The 27,348-nt window shown below is 39.8% G+C and overlaps 1 protein-coding gene across 1 annotated transcript in view; it reads left to right on the forward strand.

The window, feature by feature from the left end:
* Positions 1 to 27,348, forward strand: part of cfap58 (cilia and flagella associated protein 58) — a 219,745-nt gene that overhangs the window by 75,885 nt on the left and 116,512 nt on the right. Inside the window, exons 11-12 of the mRNA XM_036563477.1 lie at positions 726 to 872; positions 25,839 to 25,979. Of these exons, the coding sequence (XP_036419370.1) occupies positions 726 to 872; positions 25,839 to 25,979 (288 nt within the window). The remainder of the gene's footprint in view (positions 1 to 725; positions 873 to 25,838; positions 25,980 to 27,348) is intronic.

The raw sequence follows: 27,348 nt of genomic DNA on the forward strand, positions 1-27,348 counted from the left end.
TTTAGGACATATAGTGTGTATAGTGTATAGCTTCACTTTTTAAAACCATTTCTCAAGTGATGATGTCTCTCTATATTTCACTCTCTCTGTCTCTCTTTTTCTCTCTCTTTTGCTTTCTTTTACTCTCTCTGTTTGCTCTCTGTCACTTTTTTGCTCTCTCCTTTTTCTCTGTTTCACTCACAGTCTAGCTTTCTCTTTCTCTCTCCTTTTTCACTGTCTATTTTGCTCTCTTTTGCTTGCACCTCTTTTGCTCTCTCCCTTTCTTTTACTCTCTCTCTCTCTTTCGCTATCTATTTCTATATCTTTGTCTTCTGTTTTGCCTTTTTTACTCTGTCTCTTTTGCTCTGTCACTTTTTTCTCTCTTGCTCCATTTTCTCTGTTTCACTCTCTTGTTTTCTCTCTTTCTCTTCTTTTTCTCTCTCTTACTCATTTTTGCACTCTCTTTCACTCTCTTGCACTTCTTTTGCTGTCTCCCTTTCTTTTACTACTTTCTCTCTCTCTCTTTATTTCACTTGCTCTCTTTTGCTGTTTCTCTCTTTTGCTCTCTTTCTTTCTGTCTTTCACTCTCTTTTGCTCCCTCTCTCTGTTTCGTTCCCTCTTTCACTCTCTCCATCTCTATTGCTTGCTCTCTTTTGCTCTCTGTCTCTATTTTGCTTTCTCTATCTCTTTCTCTTTCTCTCTCTCTCTCTTTGTCCCCTGACCTGTGTCTATGTGTGTGTGTGCAGGACGAGATCAAGGCGATGAAAGGCAAGCTGAAGATCATGAACCACCAGAATGTCCAGCTCAAAGAGGAGATCAGTGGCAAAGAGGCCGCTTTGGTCAAAGAGCACCTGGAGTTCCAGCGGGTGGAGAAAGAGAAGGAGGCTCTAAAGGTACGCTGTCACTTCTTCATTCCCTCTGTTTCTTCTGCACTGCCCGTCAAAAGTCTTCTTAAGGACACCTCGAGGACACCTCCTTTAGAACTTTGAGTTTTCTGTCCGGTACTTTTCAATGAAATATGAAAGATCCTGTATAAAACAGCTACTTGCTAATACTTGGCTATAATTATTGCAACACTCATGCTTGATGTGAAGAGAAGCTTTTGCCTAAATAATGGTTCAGCAGTTTTTTTAAAAGCACATACTGACACTATTTTGACCCAAAGATGGTTTACACAGCTGAGGTTTAAGTGTTTATGAGAGCTGACATCACAACAAGTGGATGAAATGGGTGGAGTTTGATATTGTTCCCAACATCAGTTAATTAAGGGCAGTTCTGCAGGCTTTGGTTGCCAGTTGACATAACGATTGAAGATTATTCAATAATCTTCAATCGTTTTACAAATTTTTAGAATCAAATTTTTTGAAATGTTAGAATCAGAACTATCTATAATAAATGATAATAAAGATTTAGATGCATAATAACATTTTGCTCAAAATAAACCTGGTTAAAATTTAAAAATATGTCAAGTTATTGCAAACTGACAAAGAAAACTTGCACATTTGTATTAAAAAACATTTTTAAAAGATGTGTCCTCAAACTTCTGACGGGCAGTATAGCCTATGCCTGTCTTTTTCCCCGTGTTTATTCGCCACAGTTATGAATCTGTCTTCTATATGACTGCCTGTATTTTATTCCATCTAATTCTCTCCTTCTACATGTCTATAATTTCCTGCACCCTGCTGTCCTGACTTTGCATCATATTGCAGTCACTTGCAGTACATTTTCTTTCTCCTTTTGTCTTTTCTAAGAGCTGTTCCACTTTTCAGAATGCACTTTAGAAGCCATTATATCAGCTGAGAGCCCCATGTGGCATGCCATACCATTTCATGGTGGTCTGTTCTTTAGGACACAGCTTTTTCTGGTATTCCTGCCTTTTTTTCTCCCCATGCTGACAGGAGCGTCTTTTGTGTTATGAAATTACATTGGCATTTGGTTCTTTTTTTCATTTCCCATGCTTACACAAGAAATATAAATTTGGAGCCATGAAAAGAACCAGAGCTCCTAATTCTGGATCACTTTAGGGTGAGAATCCTGATCTAAGATTAGATGCCTTTGTTAAGATGTATTTGTTAGCTTTTAAAAAGTAAAAAAAGTGCTTTTCCTTTGTGAGATTTAATATTCTTTATGATGAGTACATCTATTAACAGTACTTAAGAGAGTAATAAGAGGGCACTAAATTAATCATTAACCTATGATAGAAGTAAGGACTAACATTATTTTAGATTTTTTAAGTAGTTTATAATAATTGGCACATGCGTAAGCAAAATCTCAATTAATCATTAGCTAGTGATGCTAATGACAACTAGAATATTGTTTTAACTAATATTAAATAGTTTATGAATATGTTAATTAATGTGAGTTAACAAATGGGAAAGTAAGAACTAAGCTCTGATGAGCGCTGTCACCTCACAGCAAGAAGGTCCTGGGTTCGATTCCTGGCCGGGCGACCAGGGTCCTTTCTGTGTGGAGTTTGCATGTTCTCCCTGTGTCTGCGTGGGTTTCCTCCGGGTACTCCGGTTTCCCCCCACAGTCCAAAAACATGCAGTCAGGCCAGTAGGTTTGTGTGATTGTGTGTGTCTATCTGTCTGCCCTGCGATGGACTGGCGACCTGTCCAGGGTGTATCCTGCCTTCTGCCCAATGACAGCTGGGATAGGCTCCAGCACCCCACCGCGACCCAGAAGGATAAGCGTTTTAGATGATGTAGATATATGTATATTCATCATGAAATTTACATACAATGTATAGGACAACAGGTATTTTCAAATTATGTCAAAAACTAAAAAATTATATATATCTGTAGTTCAGTTCTTATTTTCTCTGTTTTTCCCACATGCAAACACAGCAAGATATTTTGGAACTAAGCTCTTTAACTTTAATGTGTTATTTAATGCAATTCTTCAGTTAAACTGTTTTCCTTACACACTCTCAGAAAAAAAAAAGGTAATAAACTATCACTGGTGTGGTAGCCCTTATGTCACTGTGGTGGTACCCTCAGGAGTACTCCTTTAATACCCTCTGTTATGGAACATAATTGTACCATATTACATTGAATTCTATATTTTTAAGTTGTACTGACTCCACACACCCCGTCTCGTCTCCAGGCTTATTATTATGAAAAGGTTACAAATGTGTGCTTTTCACCTGGGAAAAACTTATTTAAAGGACACAGTTAGACCTTAAAACCACTGTTGTACATTTGAGGGTACATTTACATCGCTTGTACCTTGATAAATAAAAACTGTACCTCCACAGAGCCTTTTTTCTGACAGTGCAGCCACGGTATCGTTAACTTGCTAAATCAACTTAATGAGCTGTTGTTAATATCAGATGGCAGTTGATGCAGTTGAAAGTGTACATAGACAGATTTCTTTCTTCACTAGCTTTCGATCAGTGGCTTCAAAAAGGTTATATGGAAATGATCATTATTGTTTGCAACCAAGACAGTCAGCTGACAAATTACAATGTGGGAAAACAGCCGCAAGCCACAATCAACAAAGATACAACCAACTTTTAAGACTGAACTTTTGAGGTGTGGAAAAATATCCCTGCAGGTTTCTTTTAAGAACTGAAAGCAAGTCTACCAAAAAGAAAGGAAGCAGTAATAACTTGTACTTAATCCCCTAAAATTATGCTAATTACATGTTATTCTTATAGTCTTATTATTCACAAAATACAGGGACTTCAGTGCAGACTGGTTGAGCTATTCCTAGGTTATAGAATTGTGTAATAAAACTTTGGGCCCACCAGTGGACCCTGGCCATTTAAGTAGTAAATGAACCCTAATGACCATTTTGACTGGAATTTAAATCCATGAAAGGTGGTCTCTTTTGTACAGTACTGACATGTCAAAATACTTGGAAAGCACAACTATTTCTGACATAAATTGTCTTTTCTCATATTTTAATCTGAGTGCACAACAGTGCTTAGCTTTCATTAAACTTTTCTCCTGGGGGATGATGCCTCCAGACCCCAGGGTAGGAGAATAGTTTGGTTGGTTTCTGAACTTGTCACCTTTTTCAAGCCTTATGAGTTTGCATGCCTCTTTTTACTCTTGAGAAGCTTAATAATACAGGCCCAGATAATGTTAAGCTCAGTTCAGTTATCACCGTTCATATCTTAGCTACTGTTCATCTATACAATCAAATCAACAGCAGAGAGAATCATTTTTATTCATCAGCATTGAATCCAATTTTCATAATCCTTTCATTATTAGTTTTCATATCTCTGTCTTTATCAAATAGCATAGTTGGACTTTCAAAGCGACGAACTTTCAATATCACCTTCATAAGGGGGGGGATATAGGGATATCAAAATAACAGAGAAAGAGGACAAATATACAAAGGAAGGCTCTTCACAGTTTTCAGCAGAAATGTGTATTAGAGCATTGCGGGGGCTTTGAGCCCCCATGCCTTTCAAATTCAGCAGCGCACATGAAAGGCAGAATGAATATGCATGGGCCTTTTTTTTCGATCATTATGAATGGTTTCAATAATTCATGCCCTTGCCCGACGTACAGACGGACAGTTGGTGCGAGGAGTTAACAATGGTGGTCAATCACAGTGAAGGTGACCAGTGTACTGACTTCTGGTTTCAGGTGCGCTTCAGTACTATTAGTTTCTATTATATTGTTCCATAATATTATTCTTTATTATATACCGTTATTACTCATATTGTAGACAGACATAACAAATCTATACTTAATGGAACTGGAGCCGTAGAGGGTCTCAGTCTGATAGCTGCTTAAACTGCAGGCTTATTATTCAATTGTTAATCGTACGACCTATTCACTACCTGCTAAAATTAATATGTAGATTATATTGAAGTGTGGGCCCACATTAAGAGGTAAACTCAATAGGCTGAGAATATAATTATTCTAGAGTGGCTCCCCTTATTCAAGACCTTTCTCTCTGGAGGGTTTAAGTCCAGTTTTTCAATATAGAGCTGTATGCAAAAGTTAGAACACCCTCTGTCAAATGACAAGTTTTGTTGATTTTCTAAGTGAAAATTAGTTAACACACCCTCTACAGGGAGCAAACTTAAATATGGCATTTTCTGCAAACTGTAGTGCACAATTTCTATTTGTTTGCCCTGTTTAACATTTTGGAAAAAATGAACATAAAATATCTTTTAACTACAGAAGTCCAGAGAGGCCGTGAAGTAGTTATCATTTTCTGGATTGTTATCTTGAGATAATGAGTTAATTATCTTGTTATCTCAAGATAACAATTCAGAAAATTCTAGCAGCAGCGCATGGCCTCTGCAGACTTTTGTATTTAACTTGTTTATTTTATGTTTGTTCAACAAATAAGCAATAATTGTGTTTTATAATGTTCAGAAGTGTGTTCTCTATAGGGGATGTGTTATTTAATTTTCATTTAGAAAATCAACAAATCATATAATTTGACCAGGGGCATCCAAGTTTGGTCAAACTTTATTTGGATGGTCCCTTGAATCATTAACAAACTTTCTGGTAACACCCAGTTGATTATCAACAACATTATGGTTAGGGTTAGAGTTAGGAGTCTGTGTAGGTTTTGTTTAGAGGTTAGGGTTAGGTTTAGGTTTAGGGACAGATTTAATAGAATCTTCAACACTCAACTTTATGTTCAGTTGCATTTAATCGATTTAATAGACTAAACTTAGTTGAATATTACTCACAGATATACTGAGCATCTACAAAGCATCTACAGTGGACCACCCGAATAAAGTGTTACCCCAAATTTTTGTATACAACTGTATCTCCCAGCTTTCACCTTGTCCTGCTCTCAAAGGATTTAGTCTGACATTTCTCAATTAGAGCAACACACTTAAGAGTTTTGGTCATTGTAATGGTTTCTTCGTTGATTTCCATGCTGTGCATTTGCTCATTGAGTTGTCTTCATCAGTGTAATCTGCTGAATTTGGACCTGCTAACTAAAAATGTCCAGGGGAAATGTTCCCACCTGAATCCATGGAGCAAAACCAACTAAAAACTTGCAGGATTCAGGATGTTGTTTTTCCATGCTTGCTCTGTTGAGCCTAGATACCCTAGTAAACACTGAGCTTTTACTGTGTTCTCTAATTTCCTGACGTACAACAAGAGTGGAAATGGGTAAAAACTGGCAGACCTCCTTCCTTTAAGGTGTGAAGCCTGTTCTGCCATGATCCATGGCTGCAGTCCAGCATGGGATGGGCCGAACTGCCTGAGCAGATGGGTGGGGAGAACGTGCCGGAAGGTTCTTCCGCCCCGACACAGGCCTGATGTTCACGGGTAGATGGCTCGACCACCAGGGGGGTACAGGTTCTGGAAGTCGAGGGTGGAAAATTGAGACGTGCTTCAGCCACCAAACATGCTGTTGAATGGTCCTGTGTTGAGGCTCAGTCTTGCTGTCATAAGCTAGGACTGCTTTTCAGAATTTTGGAATCACTTGACAAAGGACAAATGATCTTTTTAATAATACTTAATCACAGTGTAGAGTGAAATATTGTTAGCTAGACACCATTTTTTTAAGGACAGCAAGCTAATGTTCTGTTTAGCCATTGCTTATCCGTCATCTGCCTTAAGATTTGATCACTATTTTTCAAATAGTTTGCATATTGATTTTAATATTGATTTTAATATAACCTTACTCTCAGTGTGATACAGCTTTCCTAGTTACACTTGCTGTTCAGTTAAACATTTTATATTGAAACCTATGAAGAGTGCTAGCATCATAATAGAATCATGTTATGCATGACAATGAAACTGCCATTATATTGTAGAAAACAGTGATTCCAAACATGTTCACATGATGAGTATGTGTAAAGTTAAAAACTGCTCATACTCTAGCTCAGGGGTATTTAATTAAAATTCAAGGTCCAGTTCGAGAAAATATCCTCAAGCAAAGGTCTGGAACATCATAATGTCTAACTTGCATTATGATTCAGTGCCATATACTGTTTACTGAAGTGGCCTAGTAGGTATTTCAACATCTTATGTAGCCGACAACTGAATGTCAAATCAAATAAAGTACAATTCAGTAATATTTCAACAATATTTATGGTCATTTTTCTGTTTTTAAAGCACAACATGTGAAATAATCTGACTCACTTTCTTCTCTGACTGCTATGTCTCGCCTCATCCCTCCCCTGTGTGTGGGTCACTCACTCGAGTCTCCGTGCTCATCGTAATGTACAGATCTGATTGGCTGAGTAGCATCACGTGTGATATTTACAACGCATGCGATTGGTGTGTGAGTCTCCCGGGCCGCTAAACCGGTACCGTAATGACTAGAAATGATACGCTGATTAAAATAGGACCACCCCGTCTAAATGAATTAATAATCCATAGTTTATCGGTTATAGGTCCAGGTCCGCATAGAACAGCGTCCGGGTCCAGACTCGGACCGTGGTCCGCCTATTAGTGACCTCTGCTCTAGCTGCTAGCACATATGCTAATAACGCTAGCATTACAGCTTCTGAGCTAGCTTGGAATTACAAAGTAGTAGTTCTGAAATAGTAAAGGACACATCAAAATATGATTTCAGTTTACGTTCTGGTGCTTTCAGTGAGCTCTTGATGCCTTTATCCTTATCTAAAAGTAGCTAAATAATGCATTTCAAATATCTTCATATCTTCAATTGTAGAATCATTTTATACATGATTTGCAACAAAACTGCTATTATATTATTAACAACAGTGATTCCAAACTTTTGAATGGTTGTATACATCGATCTGTTTTTTTTTAAATCCACATTTTCCCAATTAGATTAGCTTTTTAGAGAGTTGAACAAACCTCCCCCTTCTAAACCTGAGTATCAAGCACTGCTGGGCAGCTGCCCAAGTTGAGCAGCATACCCAGCATGCCTCAGTCTGTCACCCTGCTTTGCTCTCAGGAAGCGTGATAGCTACAGCACTCACCCTTATCACCCTACCTATGAACCGTGAGCTGATTAGGAAGGAAACCTGGAGAGAGACAGACATGAATGAATGGACAGAGGAAGGATAGAAAGGCAGGAAAGAACTGAGAAACAGCGCTATGAAAGAAGGCAGAGCTCAGACACTCTTCAGACTTCAGAATGCCCTCCGGGAGGTAAAGCCTGCGCTAATCAAAGCTTCCGCTCAGCTCCACGTTCTCCTCATTCTGATTTCCGGACTAATGAATGACAACCACAGCGAAAAACAGAGCAAGAGAGAGAGCAAGTGGTCATCAAGCATTGAACCTCATGCAATTACCTCCACTAGATGAGTGGATGTTTTAATACAACAAAAAAGACTCTGAGAACGGTCCGGCGGGAGCTAAACCATCTGGATCCTGCAGTGTGGTCCAGTGCATCATTGATCAGTGCGTTTAAGTAGTTTTAAGTCAGATTTGATTTCACCCCTTGCCCCTACCACTTAGGCCAGGGGTGTCCAATCTTATCTGCAGAGGGCCAGAGTGGCTGCAGGTTTTCACTCCACCAAAGCAGGAGGTCACCTGATGAAATGTTTGTAGACTAAGACCAACTGATTAAACAAGTACAATCAGGTGTGCTCCAGCTTGTTTGGAGTGAAAACCTGCAGCCACACCGGCCCTTTGCGGATAAGATTGGACACCCCTGACTTAGGCCTACCCCTCCGTTTTCCGCATTCACACCTAGGGGAAGGTGTACCAATTCTTGTTGGGATAGAGGGGTAAGGTGAGGTATTAGGGCTACATGGCCCTCCACATAGAGGTTTTTAGAGGCACAATTAAAACAGAGTGTTATGAGAAATCTACACACAATTCAATAAAGTAAGCACATTACATGATAACGTTATACGTGCTAGCTAGCATGTTGTGTAGCTAGACTAACTACAACAAAACTACCACAAACTGATCCACCAGCCTTCCTAGGTACTGAAGACGTCTTTGTTTTGTCCAAATTGCTGCAGACAACTGAAGAGGATGCCTATAACCCATGCATGAGAGATCACCACAGCTAAGGACAGCATACTGGAAATTTCTTGGCATCTGTTTATGTAAAAGTCATCAACAACTGATGGCTTCTCAGGTTCTTGAAGGGTTGTCCCATATCATAGGGGAAGATCTCAACCACTACCCTTTGTAACTCAGTTCCAAGGAGCAAGGTGACACTTGAAAACAAGGAGTAGGGATAAAAATAAGAAATGGGATTGGGCTTCAGATAGTCTTTCTTCTCCATGCGGTTGACAACATAGAAGTGCCAAATCCCACCGTTCTTTGCAAGGACCAAAGGCATAAGCCAAGGGTTCTCGGAGGGTACCATCTCAGCAGTAACCATCTCCTTGAGCTTATGCCCTGCAGGTTCCCTCTTGGCGAAAGGAAGACGACGGTTCTAGAGATGTAAAGAATGTTTGGGAAGATTGATCCTGCCGCAGTCCTCAGCTTTGGCAGCCTGTGTGTCCACAAACTTTTGAAAGAGAACCATCAGCTGCTGGTGTTGGTTAAGGTACAAGCCACCCTTCTTCTGCAGACATGCCTAATCCACTGCTTGGAAGATCTATGATGAGCGTACCCCTTGTCCTGACTGCGCTGAAGGGGGGAAAGCAACTTCTCCTCATGGCATTGCCTGTTGCTGTGGACCCTGAGTTCTCCAGGCTTGGTGGAGAATACAAACATCCAAAATCTCAACCAGCCAGACGTCATGCTCCACAGGAATTCTCAAAAATAAGTGTGTCACAAAGGGTCCATTGGAGCAATGCCATGGAAGAACTGTTTAAGTTCCCTAAAGAACCTTTCAATGGATAGAGATGTACAAATTTCTAGAATGTAAATATATTACATTTATATATATATATATATATATATATATATATATATATATATAATGCATATAAAAAGTTTAAAACCGTTTAGCGCACTGTGATATGGTGTCGTCAAACCTGAAGTACCCATCTGCCTCTCAGGTCAACTAGTAACCGTGATTGTGTGATGATGACCTTTTGTGGGCTCCCAGCCTGGTAGTGATGCCTGCTCAGCTCTAAGCCACAGATTGGAGATCGTCAAACCTGTGTCCAAGGCTATCTACACATCATAAATGATATAAATCATATGCACCACCTCTTTTTTTCATTTTCTCTTTGCCTTCATGCCACATGCTCCTCATCCAATTAGTCCTGCGACTGTTATGGGATATGGCACAGTTCTGATACGGCTTTGATAATTGAATCATAAGTTCCGCCGCAATCAAAAAAGCATTAGCATCGGCGGCTTTGCTGTTTCAGCGGGCGCTGGTGTCATTAACCACCCCCCCCAACAAAAGCAACTCAAAAACAAAAAACAAGGCAGCAGCTTCACTGAAGACTTTAAAAAGTTATTAAGCACGGCGTTGATCGCTTGACATGTGGCGCACAGTAAAATAATTACCGCTGCGCGTCGTTACGACTGCACACTCAATCACCACGGGATGACTCGTTATGCCAATCACGGCAGGAAAATCTGGCGGCTTTTTCGTTTTTATTTTATTTTCATTTTACTCAGCTTTAACGATTCTGTGGAGTGTAAATGTGGAGTGTGTGTTTGAGAACAGAGAGGGAAGTGGGAGAAGCAGCTGATGGAGGAGAGAAGGAGGGAAGTGGAGGAGGAGGAGGAGGAGGAGGAGGAGGAGGAGGACAGACAAGTGCTTTCATGTTTTTCCTGCAGCAGCATGCGCAAAGCAGCAAATTAATAGCAAATGCTGTACAGCCTTACAGAGCCTGCAATGCTTCTCCATTCATTCATGTGTTCTTCACTTACACACACATTCTCCCTCTCTCTCCTTCTCTCTCTCTCTCTCTCCTTCTCTCTCCCTCTCTCTCCTTCTCTCTCTCTCTCTCTCCTTCTCTCTCTCTCTCTCTCATTCTCTCTCACTCTCTCATTCTCTCTCACGCTCTCTCATTCATTCTCACTCTCTCTCAATCTCTCTCTCTCTCCCTCTCTCTCCTTCTCTCTTTCTCTCTCCTTCTCTCTCACTCTCTCTCCTTCTCTCTCACTCTCTCTCATTCTCTCTCACTCTCTCATTTGTTCTCTCTCTCAATCTCTCACTCTCTCTTCTTCTCTCTCACTCTCTCATTTTCTCTCACTCTCTCTCATTCGTTCTCACTCTCTCTCAATCTCTCACTCTCCCTCATTCTCTCTCACTCTCATTCTTTTTCCCTCTCACTCCACCTTTATTTCATTTCCCCCATCTCTCTAGTGCTCTTTCATTCTCTGTCTCTCTCTCTTCCCCTTGCTCTCTCCTCTTTCTCTTTCTCTTTTATGCTGCCTCTCTTTCTCCAACTCTCACTATCTCTCACTATCTCTCTTCCCCTGTCTGTCTTTTCACTCTCTCTTTCGCTCATTCTCTTTTTTCCTCTCACTCCCTCTTCTTTTCATTCTTTTTCCCTTCTCTAGTGCTCTCTCATTCTCTTTCTCACACCCTCACTCATTCGTTCCCTCTTTCCCTTGCTCTGTCCTCTTTTTTCTCACTTGTGCTGCTTCTTGTTCTCTCACTCTCTCTTTCACTCATTCTCTCTTCCCTTTGCTTCTCTGTTCCTCTTTAATTCTCCCACTCTTTCTCTCACTCACTTTCTCTTCTCATCTGTTCCTCGTTCTCTTGTTCTTGTTCTCTCTCTCTCGCTCGCTCTCTCTGTCTCATTGCCTCTTCCTCTTGTTCTCCCTTCCTCTCTCTTTTTTATTTCTCTCTCTCCTCTCTCTCCATTTATCCTTCTTTCTCTCTCCCTCTCTCCTTCTCTCACATTCTCTCTCACTCTATAATTCTTTGTCATTTCTCTCTCTCTTTTCCATTCTCTTTCATTCCTCGCTCTCTCTCCTCTCTCCTTCTCTCACATTCTCTCTCACTCCATCATTCTTTTTGTCATTTCTCTCTCTCTCTTTTCCATTCTCTTTTCATTCCTCACTCTCCCTCCTCTCTCTCCCTCTCATTCTCTTGCTCTCTGTCTCATTCCCTTTTCCTCTTGTTCTCCCTCCCTCTCTCACTCTTTTCTCTTTCTCACACCCTCTCTGCTTCTCACACATTCTCTCTCTCCACCATTCTTTTTGTCATTGTTTCTCTTTTATTCTCTTTCATTCCCCTCACTCTCTCTCTCCTCTCTCTCCATCCCTCCTTCTTTCTCTCTCCCTCTCTCCTCTCATTCTCTCTCACATCATTCTTTTTATCATTTCTCTCTCCCTCTCTCTTTCATTCTCTTTCATTCCTCCTTCTCTGTCCTCTCTTTTCCTCTCTCCTTCTTGCACATTCTCGCTCACTCTCTATCATTCTTTTTGTCATTTTTTTCTCTCTGTCTCTCTTTCATTCCCCTCGTGCTCTCTCTCCTCTCTCTGTCCCTCCCTCTTTCTTTCACATTCTTTCTCTCTCCTGGCCTTGCTGTTTTCCTCTCCTTTCTCTCTCAACTCACTTTTTCTCTGTCTTGCTTGTTTTCTCTTTCTCCTTTTCTTTCTTTTTCTTCTCTTTAGCTCACTCTCATTCTTTTTATTCATTCTGTATTTCTCTTCACCCTGTTCTCTTCCTTGTTTTCTTTCTTATTCATGTTCTCTCTTTCTTTATCTCTTACTCACTTACTCACTTACTCACTTTTTCTTCTGCCCTTTTTCTCCCTCACTCAATCTCCTTCTCTCTCTCTACCATTCTTTCTTCCCCCTTTCTTTTGCTGTCTCATATATGCTCCCTTTGTGCTTTCTCTTTTATTTTTCTCTCTTTCATTCTCTTTCATTCCCTCTCTCTCTGCCATTCTCTCACATTCTCTCTATCCTCTTTCCTTCCTTCACTCATTCGCTTTCTTCTCTCTCTCTCTCTCTCTCCCACTCTGCCTCTCTCTCTTTCCCTATGTAACATTTTCTCTTACCCCTTCCGATATAGTTCTTCTCTTCCACCTGCCATTATGACAACATCATTCCATCTCTGTCTGCATCAGCACAGAAAGAGATGCGCTTTGCGTAAATTAAAACGCCGGCCTGCGTCTTCAACCGTGGAAAAACACATAGCTAAGCTGGGTGTGTGTGTGGGTCCGAATAAACATACTGTAGGCACAGTGGGGACCCTGGCAGCCTCGTGCTGTGATGTGTTGAGCGTCCTCTTAAGTTTACTGGAAAGTAGAGGGCTGTGATAATAACTGCAATAAATATGAAAACATTTTTCATATTGTTAGACAGCATTAGTAATAGCCTGCATTCAAACTTGTTCCAACTGTCACGTCTGTCTTTGGAACAGTCGTGCGCTCTTTAGCAAAGCCGAGCTTTTAGCTGCTGGAAGCCTTTCAGCACATCTTAATGCACATCTCCGTTTTTAACATATTCACTGAAAAAGGAAAAAAAAAAGCGCCATCCGCGAGGCCGAGGGTCGTGAGAGATTCATTATTCAATACAGACTCTCTGGCCATCTAAAAAATCTCGCTTCTAAAGAGGAGGCAGTAAGTAAGGAGATGCCATTTAGCCATTTACTCATCAAATCATAATTCACCAGTGCAGCGTTATTAGGGCTCTGCACTGTGGTCGGTCTTAAGGGTCTGTTCATGACTGCTGAGTGCTGGAGGAGAAAGCTGGGAAATAAGTGCGTGAGTTGTAAATTATCAGTGAACGTACGTCATTAGCAGGGTCTGTATTTGTAATTCTGGAGCTTGAGTAAAACATCCATGAGTCTTTTTTATCTTCTTAGAGGAGGCCAGTTCCAGCCACATCCATGTTAAGTGATGCTATTTAAAGAATTGCTTGCTGACATCAGGGCATCAGCGCTTTCTAGGCATTATATGATCTACTCTGACCATGATACAGTTCATATTCCAATATAGGTATTATATTCAATCAATACAAAATTTATGACAAGAAGCTTGTGCCATCCTGCCACATCCTCAGTTTCTGGCCTACTTTCACTCACCATGTTGTTTTCTGCCTGGCTGACAGGGGCTGTCAAGATTATGATGTGTTAGAACCATTGATAAAGAACCTGCATGTGACGTTGAAGGCGATGAGGCTGGATGCAAGTGTGAGTTGCTTTTATTTAAAACAGATTAAAACAGAGTCCAGAAACTGAGTAGCAGAGGTACGTAGAGCAGACAAGTCCATGATGAAACTAAAGAGAGCAAAGCTAAACTAGAAACAAAAACCTTACAGCAAGACAAGTGAAAACAAACAACAGGGGCACATAAACAATGCAAGACAAAGGGACTGAGCAAACGCAGGGGTATAAATACACTGAGAAGGAACAAGAAACGTGAAGGGCGAGGCTACAGACAACAGACAGGTAGAACAGATGACAAGGGGGCAGGACCAGAGAGGAGACACAGACCAAAACGACAACAAAAGCACATGGTAAGACACACAAGGGAATAAAAACAAAGGCAGAAACAAAGACAGAAACATAGAAAGGCAATGACAAGGCAAGACGGGATGTTGCACTATGCATGCGTATGCAATCGTTTGGGCACCCCAGTCATGTTTTGAAGTGAAAATAAGTTAAACCATCCACTATGAACACACTTCTGCACATTTTAATGCACAACTACTGTTTAACAGTATTAGAAAAGATATCTTAAAACTGTAAAGTGAGGCTTGTGCCAAAGTTATAGCATATTGTATTTTTATATTTTATATTTATGTTTTAGATTTTTATAATACTTTATTTTCATAGTTTTTCCCAATACTTTAACCTCAATAAATAGAAAATGATGCACTTAAATTGGTAGAAAAATGCCATATATAAGAGTGTTCTCTCTAGATATTGTGTCAAACATATCCTTTGACCGGTAGTGTTCAACTTATTTCATATGACAGTAGGTCAAAGCCATATTATAGTAGCCAAGGTAGAAAATAATACTATTTTGCATGTAAAGCAGTTACAGTACTTTCATTTCGTAATACACAGAACAGAATAATGTTTCATATTGCTTTTTTGTATTGCTAAACTTGATATAATATTTTGTCTCATGCCTAGTGCTTTATGTATAACTTGCTTTTCTGAGTTTTCATATACTTAATCAGGTGTTTGAATAAGGCATGTGTAGTTTGGGATTAATTAATTATTAAGCTTCACCTGCTAGCTGCATCTTCCTGTATCACACAATGCTAAGGCTGTGTGGGTGAAGACTAAAAAGTGTTTCGAGACATATGAAGCGCAACTGCTTCTTTTTGAACTGCCACTTAAACAATAATTGGACAGCTCAACATGCTTGGAGGAGAACACTAACTGTCAATTTTGTTTTGTCAGCTAACATTGCCTAGCACTGTGCTGAGTGACAAAGTGATAGGGAGAGCCATACAACCCCAAAAAACAGTGAGAGCTAAGCCAGTTATGCTGTCTTGGACTCATTATCAGGGGTCAAACTCACATTCTCCCAACGATAGGGCCAATACCTGGACAGCTGTGCCACTTGAGAGCCCTGCATTGTAATTTTTAAATAAGTTTTTCCCTGAGAGCGTGATGTACAATTGCAGAGAATATTACACCTCACGTTAACCAAGGTGGCGACAGTGAATCTATGTATGGAAATATTTTAATGGAATTTTGGAATAACTGAAGTTGGGGAGGAGGAACGTGCCTGAAATACCTTCCCCTTCCAATCTAATGCCCTGTAAATTCACATCACCTTCTGTCTCCTGTTACAAAGTTCTTGTAATCCCCACCACCACCACCCCTTCTCCTCCCTGTGCCTCAGTCCTATGACAGTCCTACTTCACTTACAAGGGGGGACCGGCCTTCTAGTGATGGGGAGAAGCCGCCCAGAACTCCAGCCCAAGTTGTCAGAGTTCTCTCCTCTTTAAGTCAGTCTTCCTTCACTGCCATCACATGTCAAAGGCACAGTCTGAGAAAAGAAAAAGTGATAGATTTGTACAGTGTTACATGTGTAACATAACCTTTTTTAGGCCTTTTTTAATTCAACTGGTAGTGTTTAATTATATATAGCTAAAACACAAAGGTCATTAAATCAAAGTGATCAGGGACAATTTACTTATTTTGATAGTAAATAAATGTGGTAACACTTTATTGTAGGGTACAGTTCATAAGGCTACATGACACCCATATAAGCTTGTCATGACAACTGGCATAACCCTAAATAAATGTTTTGAAATGCTTATTCCAATAGGCGTCATCTGTCATAAAGGCTACTTTGATTAAAATTGGCATTTATAAACATTTAAGTAGGTCTATGTCAGTTGTCTTGACAAGCTTATGTAGGTGTCATGTAGCCTCATGAACTGTACCCTACAGTAAAGTGTTACCATAAATGTTAACCCCTTAAAATCCTAGGCTTATTACATACTAAGGCTTATTATTCAGCAAATACAGGGACTTCAGTGCAAACTGGCTGAGCTATTTTGAGGTTCTAGAAGTGTGTAATCAAACCTGGGCCTGCCGGTGGGCCCTGGCCACTTAAGGGATTAAACCTTCTGTGTTTTGGCATTTTGGAAAAATGTGAATATTCAAACAGCAGTAATGCCCCTCTCCCTTCAGAGAGTCACACTCATGTGGGATCTACATTAAAGCAAGTGATTTTCTCCTCCACAGCTCCAATCCCGTTTAGTCGTCGACTCCACTCCCGCCATCCACACTCCCCCCTTAGCATTTAGCGACTGTCAGGGTATTACGCTCCTGACGGGAAGTCAATATCAGCCTTCGGTAAACGGTGACAAATCTAGGTTCATTTACGTTAGTGCGGAAGGGCCTGTCATATCCACCTGTCTTGGGACCCCTTTTTCGCTGTCTAATTTCCCCCTGTCCTGTCAGAATGTGTCATCATCAGTGTATGACCCCCTATCGCCCCCCAACCGACACGCCCCACTGCCTTCGTTTTCCCCCCATTCTGCAAGAAGGTTGCCTTGAAGGCAAACAATACTGTTCAAAAGTTCAGTATTCCAATTTTTTGGGAGCAACAAGAAGTAATGAAATGAAACAATAAATAATCTACTATAATTATCTTTTTACAGTAATTTGGTAACACACTGTAGAGCAGTGCTCATAAGGCTACATGACCTTTACATAAGCCCTTCATGACAACTGACCTAGACCAATATACACATTTATAAACACTTAGTCCAACAGACATCATTTGTCATTAAGGTTGCATTTTCCAGCTTTAAGGCTGACATAACGTATGTCAGGTGATATTTTCTGACATCGGAGTAAAGCGGCCTTTATATATGACACCTATTGAAATAAGTCTTTATAAATGTTTATGTAGATTTATGGCATTGTCATGGTGATCTTTTGTAGGTGTCATGTAGCCCTGTGAACATGGCCCTACAGTAATGTCTTGTTATATTATCTCTGTTCTCTTGTGGTAAGTTCTGGCAGTGATGGAGGATCTTTTCCATGTTATTCTTTGCGATCATGCAAATTTCAACAATTTTTAAGCAATTTAATCTCTGGCCAGTAGGGAGTAGAGAGCACCTCCTGCCTTCCTCTGAACTCTACATATGGTCTAAGACTGTCCCGATATGTGCTACCCTTGTGATCGGGAGAAGGGGGTTGTTCGTCACCTGAGAAACACTGTCCACAAACGTGTCCTCTTTTTTATTTTTGTGGACATGCCAAGCTTGAGTGGGGTCCAAAAGTCTGAGACCACTAATGAAAATGCTTCTACTTTGCATTTTTTCTAATTTATTAGAAAGATTTTCTTTACAAATTCTCTTGTCAGCATAACAATATGAATGAAAAGTAGAATCTTAGAAATGTTAACATGAATTTCAAATTTTCTTAGTATTTGGTTGGGCCTTCTTTTGCTTTAATGATAGTGTGCACTAGAGCTGGCATGGACTTCAGAAGTTTGTGCAAAAGCCTCTGATGAGTAGATCAAATCCCCTGAGAGTCGCCTGAACATTAAACATCAATGGAAGAGACGAGGAAAAAAAGAAACTGACTGATTTTTGAACAAAAGTCTCAACATGGTCAAATTTGCATAGATTAAAATAGTGATCTAGAAACAATGCACATTCTTGAACATTTCTTCTTTATTTTTCTTGTCAAAACTTTCCTTTTTTAAAGTTTTCAAAATTCTCAAATGTTCTGTTACTTATTTCCAAATTTAAATGAAAAAAATCCCGAAATTTCAATGTGGACTTTTGAGCCCCACTGTACGTGAGAATGGAATGAGAGCGGAAACATTACAATGCTGTTGGCACGGCCGACCGAGTTTTGTTAGGTGATAATGCATGCCATATCTTATTCATGCACAGCTTTCATGTGTACAACTGGGGCATGTAGTGCACATACGACTTCAACAAGGCTCCATCCATCATTATTTTTTTTCCTCTGTTCCAATCTATATCCATCTCACTTTGATATCAGCGGGAGAGCACGGCTGTGAGAGAAGAAAGGGGTGTCTGCTTTTGAAATGGTTACGCAATCACAGAACGGCGAGCGCACGTGGATACTTAAAAGAATTAAACGCACCGGTAAAAATATATTATTAACGATTGCGGTTGAGACTTGTATGTCGCTTGTGATGCGCAAATCTCCAACCTGCAAAGTAATCTCAGTTCTCCACTGTTCCATTAAAACCAAGTACAAGCAGCATTGTCCATGGTTCTTCAAGGGTTCTTTAGTTAAGAAAATGCTTCTATATGGAATCATGGACACTCAAAGAACCCTTTGCATGATAGGGTTTTTGCATCGTGAAAGCGTTCGTCACATTGATGGAGAACAAGCTGTGGACAGTTCTATGTAGAACCTTTTTGAAATAGGTTCTGTATAGCACCAAAAAGCGTTGACATTGTAACAACAGAAGAACCCTTTTTGGTGCAATAAAGAATCCTTTTCCAAAAGGTTCTGTATAGAACAATGTAAAACACATTCTCCATCAATCTGAAGAACACTTTTATGATGCAAAGAACCCTTTAATCATACGTTTTTTTTTCAAGTGTTCATGGTTCTATATAGAACCAATTTCTATACACTTGTAATATATATTATACAGTACCCATCAAAAGTTTGGACACACCTGATAATACACTTTGATCTGAATGCTAATGCTTAAATTCCTGAACACTGTTTGAAGACAAATTAAACTTGATGAAGCTGATGCCTATTTATGAATGTTGTATAATATATTTTAAATTCTTCTTAAATGCCCAACAAGTAATTCTCAACATACACTACTATTCAGAAATATGGAAACACTGTTCAGGAGTTTGGAATCAATGTTTTTAACAATGTTAAACAAAATTGGTTGCATGTAAAAATATAAAATGATTCTAATATACTAGTCCTGTGCATCTTCACAGCTTTCAAATAAATAACAAGTAAGTAGGACAAGTAGAAAGCTGTCAATAAAAATGAAGAAATATTATGTGTCCAGAATGATAAATGAGAATGATTCTGAGAATACTGTATAACGTCATTAATGAAGTTATTATAAAATTAGTAATCAGAAAAAAGGCAGATAACCTGACAATAAAATGAATGTAAATAGATACTTACAGTTTAGCATTTATCATTTAATAACTTCTTGCTCACAGAGTTCTTGAAATATTGAATAAAACAAGTAACATCCAAGTAACCTTTGGTGAATAGTTTGGAACATTTAACTCCTTACTGAGTAAAGATGATGACACTTTATTTTGAGTGGCCCTTTTTAAATAAAATAAGCCCCCAACAGACTCACAATAACATATCAACAACATATCAGTGCTGTAGCAGCAGTGAATACATTCAGTAGATTATCAAGAGACTTTTAATAAAGTGCAGAAATAAAATGTATTTATAATAATAATAATTCAGTGTATTTCATTTTATTTGGAGGCTCCAATTTCATATCTGTAGATGTGAAGCTGAGAGGTCACTGAACATGTAACAGGTCTAATACAGACCCATCTCAGCATCCTCAACAAACTGTGATAAACACACTGCTCACACCATTCTGTACCTGCAGATTAACTGGATTAGGTGTTGGTTAAGGTTAGGGTTAAAAATACCAAATTCTATTTGTGTTATTTCATAGTTTTGATGTCTTTTCAATTATTCTAAAAAGAGGAAAATAGTGAAAATGATTAGATGTATCCAAACTTTTGGTGCAGTATGTTGTAGATGTGGCTTGTAGAACTGTTACATACAACACCTGTAAAACTAGCTTTGTTATTAAATGTAAACAAAGCTGTCAGGCAGTATGTGATAAAGTTGTTATTAAGCTCCTGCTCAGCCCACTCTGTGGTTTATAATGACTGACACCCCACAGTTGTTGGTGTATCAGTAAAGCAAGCGCTGCTCTGACCTCCTCAAAAAGACATCAGCCTGTTGTACAGCAAGCCTTTGTAGACGCCGATCAGTGTTTACTTGTTCAAAGCCCCCTGCGGCGGTGCAAACACTCTGCTGTTGTTCTTTTTCTCTTTTTATTAACTCCAGCCTTGGCTGTGGAAACTCTCCATGCCCACCAAAGGCTTCACAATCGTCAGACCTGCCCGGGGCATGACCTCCCTTACCGCGCCGGCTAGTTAGCCTTCGAAACAATTAGGTCACTTCATAAGAATTCATTAGCATTCTAATGAATGGACTACCTATTCCAATCAGCAGAGAACATGAAGATGTATAATAGGAGGAGAGGAGCCGCCCTCGACTCGGGTCAGGTTCGGCTGATTGCTATGCAAAGTGTGGGGAGAGGCATCGATCCTTCTGAAATCTTATTACATGCTTCAGCCACTGTCGCCAAAGGTTCAGCCTTGGATGAAGGAGAACGGAACCAGAGAGGTTGGGGACACAACGCTGTATAACCCAGTGTGATGGTGATAGTCTGCATGTGGCATTTTAAAGTTGATTTGGCAGGAGCACTAACCCTGTAAAACCCAACGTGTCACCACTGACGCATTCAGGACACGTTGTCTTTAACAGCTATTGATGGTGATAACAATAGCATGTTGTAATTTCACCAAACTAAATGAAGCAGTAGGTAAAATGTAAAATAAAAACAGAAACTACTTCTGTGACATGTATTTGAACAAAAATAGTACAAAGACAAGATATGTAATGTTTATCAGCATTCTGGAACTGATGCCTGCCACATGAAAAAGTTGGGACAGGAGCATTTTGGAACATTGTTCAAAAACATCTTAAACAGGTGATGCAGTTATACTCTATTTAAGTTGTCTGTAGACAGTGTGGTAACTCATTGCCACTTAGAACGTCAACAACACATAATTTGACCAGGGGTGTTTAAACTTTTGCATACAAACGTAACTGTACGTAGGTGTCATGCAGGTGCTATGGTCACTGCCCTTCAGTAAAGTGTTGCCAGTTTTGTTGAGTATACTCTAGTTAGCTGTCGTAAAATCACACATTATGAGACAAAGTGAGGTCCAAAAGTCTGAGACCACATTGGAAAGCTAGGATTTTCTCACTGTAAACCTGGAAATAAACAACAGAGGTTTTACTAGCTTGAAAAATGTAAAACAAAGAAAAGTTAAGAGAAGTAAAATGAGAAGAAGTGTTCAAGATTCTGCACTATTTCTACATCACTGTTCAAATTTAAGCCAGTTTGCGACACTGAGCAAGATGAGCTACAAGGTCAGTTTTTCTTTAGTCTTATCTCTTTTCCAGTGAAGCTCGTGTTCATACGACTCTCAGGTTGATTTGATCTCATCATTGCACAGAATTCCGGAGTCCATGCCAGCTCGAGTGCAGCCTGTCATTAAAGCAAAAAAAGGGAAATACTGAATAGTAAGAAATTCTTAAATTTGTATAAATATTCCAAAGATTTCACTTTTCACTCACATTGTTCTGCTGATAATATAATTTGAAAAACTTTGTACTACGTTAGTAGTAGAAGCATTTTCATTAGTGGTCTCAGACTTTTGGATCCCACTGTATCTGATGACAGTAACCAGTCATGTTCATGTCATGGTTATGTCAATTTTGTGTAGGAGGAATAGAGTAAAGTGACACTAAAATTATTTTCAATGAATACATTTCTAGCTACTCGAGGCCTTGTAAAGATTTTAGGGTTGCCCAGTCATGGTGGGGCCTCCTGCACCTGTGGGCCCCAGAGCTTTTTCCCCCCATCTCAGTAGTTACACCTAGAGAAGACCGAAGAGGCCATGAGCTGTGGCTATAATTTTCTGGATTGTTATCTTGAGATCACAACTTAATTGTGCTGTGATCTCAAGATAACAACTTTTGCTATCTCAAGATCACAACTTTGTCATCTTAAATTGTCAAATTGTTATCTTGAGATCATGGCTTAGTTATCTTGTGATCTCAAGATAACCAACAATCCAGAAAAGTATAGCCACCTCATGGCCTCTTTAAACTTCTGTATACACAAACTGGTAACTAGTTATATAATTAGTTATTTGACTGTGTACTGAAATTTAAATATGCTCCTAAAAAGATGGTTCTTCAAGTGTTCTTTAGTGAAAGGACTGATTCCATTTAGAACCACGATTTAAATACATTCTTAAATCATTAAAGGGTTCTTTGCATCGTCAAAGGGTTCTTCAAGATTGATGGAGGATGTGCCGTAGAACCTTTTTGAAAGGAGTTCTATATATCATCCAAAAGGGTTCTTCTATTGTTATAAGCTTGACATAGTAACAATAGCAGAACCCTTTTTGGTGCTATACAGAACACTTTTTAAGAAGGTTCTCTTTAGAGCCATATACAGCACATTCTTGATCTGAAGAACCATTTGATGATGCAATTTTTGCATGTTCATGGTTCTATATAGATCCATTGTCTTTACTAAAGAACCTATGAAGAACCATCTTTTCTAAGAGTATATTTCCTACCAATATGACACGAATACTTCTAGACATCTAAGGATTGAACCTGAATATTGTCACAGGTGTTTGAGATCTCAATACGCTTCACGCTTCTCATACCCCTCTCTGGAATCCAGGCCCAATCAGCACTACATCTGCAGAGTCCTCTGCTCTGTCTGCCCACTAGATCACAGCTGATACAGATCGACAGTCCATTTTTTTCCCCCTGTATGTTTTTCCTTGTCAACACTTGGCAGCCAATCACAGGATTAAGGATGCTGTCCGGCAGATACAGTCAAGGCACTGGGTGTTATTCTTTTGCCCACTACTCTTATCTATTTTATTGCATATTTGTGTCCAATAACTGGCATAACTGAAAAATGCTGAGTTTGTGCTGAATCAGAGGACTTGGATCACTTGATGATATATCACTGAGTTACAGTTCGAAATATAAAGCAATCTCCAGACAGACACTTTTTTCAGCTTAGGCTTTACTCCCTTGAACTGCAGACTCATTATTCTGTTAAATCTTAGCAAAACATATTATTCACATAATAATTAGAAAGTATTAATGAACAAGTATGAAATAGTATGCAAGAGTAGTTATTATAGTGAGAAACTGAAGTGGATCCTCATAGGGGGTCACATGTTTTATAGAGTGATACAATTCAGTTACTTTCAATAGGACAGACATGTTTCGCTTGCTGTGTCTGTTTGCTGGACACGTTGTGCTTTACGTGCCCTGCACATCAAGGAAAACACCAAAGTGCTTAGGTTGCTCATGTCGTGTCATGAGCTTCTTTCCTGTGCTGACCAGTCAGAGCAAAAGTAAGGTGAGGTTCAGAGAGAGTTGTAATGAAGGAGGTGTTAGTGGTTGCAGTCTTTCATGGATCAAAAGTCATGGCAAACAAAAAGCTGTTGTTTTTGCCAGTAGCACTACATTTTCTAGTTAATAGCATTAGTTAAACTTTCTGCCAGTAAATATCAAAACTATAACAGAGAATCTGCTGTTATATTTGGAACTCCGGTTGTGGGACTTTCTAGCAGTGCCTAATGCACATTTATGACATTATTGAAGCCCAAGAGCTGACCAGCTCACCAGCCAATCAGCACTTAGTAGCAGCCCAGAACCTTTTTGCTGTATAAGACAGGAAAATACTGGTAAGTTTTGACTGGAATACATCCTTCTATTTTTCTGTTTCCGTTGGTTCTGGCGTAAATGGCTAGAAATGTGTTTAAGTTTTTTGTTTTTAGACGTTCAGGTCCTTCACACCCATTCATTGAGGACTCGCTCGTGGATGCCCTCTAGCAATTTGCAGTCATGTTTTTTGCGCCCCCCAAAGGTATAAAGGGTTAAAAAAACAATGGAATTGCATTAACCCTCAGAAGTTGAGTTATTACCTTTTCATCATGCAATGATGAAGTTATTGTTGCTGTCCCCCTCCCTAAAAAAAGAAAACATGTATCTATTTTTTCAGAATTTTTTCTACATCATTTGACCTCAGCAGCTGTCCTTCACCTTGTGTGAAAATTTCATGATGAATGGACCCATAGAAATGCTCCAAAATTGCTTGGATTAAGATTATCCTAACTTACACTAAGAGTGAAGAGCGTTTTTGCCCTCTCCTGTAAAGTGACTATTTGAGATATTTATTTTGGGCAGCTATATTATGCTATTAATTACATTCACATTGAATTTACACTCTGAACTCTTTTTTGTGTGCTTTGATGTCAAGAAATGTCAAAAACGTTGCAAAACACAGACTGTTAAAGTGACAGTGAGCCCATCGTCCCAAATGGCCTGGCTGCATGTTCCGAGGGCTTGGTGTGAACACGGCTAGGTTAGAGGTTGTCTGGCGTCTGGTGTGGTGGGCTTCACTGGTTGGGGGTTTGTCCTTGCAGAGGTGGTGAGGGAGAAGCTGTTTTGGTGGGGACTTTGTCGGCAGCGTGTCGCACAAGGTGGCATTGTGTTCACACTCGATTTGGCTGAAATGTTAACACGGGTGTGGTGGCAAGGGGGCGAGGGGGGGCGCTCCGGGAGCGAGGCCAGATGGAGAGCACCTGACCAGGCTACTGATCAGCGCCTTCAGCCTTTCAGCTGCTCCACTGCGGCCCCCCAGCAATGAGGCCTGCCCACTGACACACGCTTTGTCTCTCACTCTCATTTTCTCTTTTTTCTTTCTCTCTCTCTTTCTGTCACAGATTTTCTCTCACCATCTTTCTCCTTCACTCTCTCTCTCCTTTTCCTCTCCTTCTTTGTTCATTTCTTTCTCTTTCTCTCTATCACTTCGTCTTTCTCTCTTCTTTCTTTCTATCTTTCTTTCTTTAACCTCTGTCTCTCTCTCTTACTGTCTTTCTTTCTTTCTTTCTTTATTTATTTATTTCTTTCTTTCTTCTCTGTTTTTCTCTCTCGTCACTCCCCTCTCTTTCTATCCATCTCTCTCTGTCTGTCTTTCATTCTTTCACCTGCCTCTCACTCTCATTGTCTTCTTTTTCTCTTTGTCTTTCTCTCTTTATCTCTCCCCATCCTCTCTCTCTACCTATCCTTCTCTCTCTCTGTCTCTCTCTCTCATTCTTTCACCTCTCTTTCTCTCATTTTCTGTTTTTCCATCTACTTCTCTCTCTCTTTCTCTCTCTCTCGCTCATTGTCTGTTTTTTCATCTTCCTTTCTCTTTCTTGTTCTCTCTTCTTGTCTTTCTTTATCACATTTTCTCTCTCTGTCTCCCTTGTTCATTCTTTTATCTCTCTTTCTCTTGTTGTCTGTTTTTCCATCTGTCTCCCTCTTTTTCTCTCTCTCATTGTTTTTTTCTACCTCTCTCTACCTTTATTCATTTGTCTCCCTGTTCTTTCTCCATAGGGCAGATTGGGTACAGATTGTGTGTGGGTAGAAACCAGTATAAAACAATGCCCAGAACACTTACTTCTTCTTTGATCCTTTTCTCTTTTCCCTCCATTTTCTCTTTTTTATTGTTTATTTTGCTCTACTCTTGGCTGCCAGGGATGTCAGGCCTGCTACAATTGCCTTTGGCATGCTATAAAGCAAAGATAAAGAGTAACTGAAAGGAGCCAGAGACAGAGAGAGAGAGAGAGAGAGAGAGAGAGAGAGAGAGAGAGAGAGAGAGAGTCTGCTTACAGCAAAAATGCTTTTTAAGGGTTTAGTTTTTCCTTTTTTTGGGGAGTTGGGGTTTCCCGTACGGCTCTTGTTAAACGGCGCTGTCCCTCTGCTCCTTCTTCTTGTAGGCCGAGCTTCAGAAGATGAAGCAGCAGGCCCAGGAGACCAAGCAGTTCATTGACAATCAGGAGGTGGAGGAGCGCAAGCTGTTGAAGATCATAGCGGACGCTGATACTGAGAGAATGCGGCAGAAGAAAGAATTGGATCAGGTAAGGCGGAAGGGGGAGGTGTGCGTGGGGGGGTGCGGTGGGTGCGTGTTTGTGTGCGGTGGTTTTGCTTCAATAGCCGCCCCTTTACCCCGCTATAAGGATGAAAGAGACTTGAGCCTGGGTGCATTCCAAACTCATTAGGAGAGGAGTCTATATGAGAGCCACCGGCAAAGGCTGTAGTGAGAGAGAGAAGTGCACCAGACCTGGGGTCAAGTTCTCATTAGAGAGAGAGAGAAAGAGAGAGAAGCTCTAACGTGTGGGTGCAGGAAAAATAGGACCTGCCATTTTCAAATGCAGTTTGGAAGTTAACAGTTCAAGGTGTTTGAACTGCAGTGCAGGCAAATGTTGTAACAGCAGGTCAAGCCTGACACGGTTTAATTGACACATTCAGATTGAATTGAAAGGTAATATGACCCGACTGTAAATATGGGCTGCTTTACTTTTCACCCAGTCTGACTGTTTCCTGTACTCTCTCAGAAACAGATTCATTACAAATACAGCAGTGGACAAAAGTCCTCAACCAGCCAAGTGTCCCTACAGCCCAGGGCCTGGACATATAGTTGAATCTCTAATACTGACTATACACTTACACTGTTAACTGTCTTAATTCTAAGCTTTCAAAAAGAATCAAAATAAATCAAAAAGACTTCAGATGCTGAGCTCTTGTGGAAAGGAGGAAAAGGTCTTCGCTTTATTTTTTCTTTTTTTATTTTTATACCTTCCTCTGGGGTGATAAGACAATCACCCCACCCCTCTTATGAAGTTTCCACAATATATTAGTCCCTATTATACCCAAAATCTTTACCTTTTTTTGGTTTATGATATCTTCTTCTTAAAAAACCGGTCTGATCATGCTCATACCAGATTCTCCTGTCCTTACAAGGTCATCTTACACAACTTTCTGTGTGAGTTCAAGAGTTCACTACGGCTAGAATTTTCACGCACACAGCCTATGGCTTATTCTGTTTCCTGTACGACCTCTAAGAGAAATCAGTATTCTCATTTCAGTTAATACCTAAAACTGTTGAATATTGATTATCATTGATTAAGAGAATATTCATTTAAATTTGCCATCACAAGAAAGTGTGAGTGGGGCTTCTAACACAGTTTGTTTTTGCTAAATAATTTTAAGATTAATTATTTTTTATACAAGCAAACTACACTAATTAAAAAAGCAAACCTTCTTTTAAGCACTTACCAATTTGTGACCAATTTAGCTGAAAGTTACCCCATAGGCGGGGTCATTGTAACAGACTGAGGTGCTCGTTGTGACAGTTGTTAAAAGCCTAGTAAATTGGTGCCAATTTAATACAATTATATTTTGTTTAGACCAGATGAGCCTTTAAAACATTGAAATAAACACAGAAAA

Source organism: Colossoma macropomum, unplaced genomic scaffold, assembly GCF_904425465.1.
Source record: "Colossoma macropomum unplaced genomic scaffold, Colossoma_macropomum, whole genome shotgun sequence".
Taxonomy (NCBI): domain Eukaryota; kingdom Metazoa; phylum Chordata; class Actinopteri; order Characiformes; family Serrasalmidae; genus Colossoma; species Colossoma macropomum.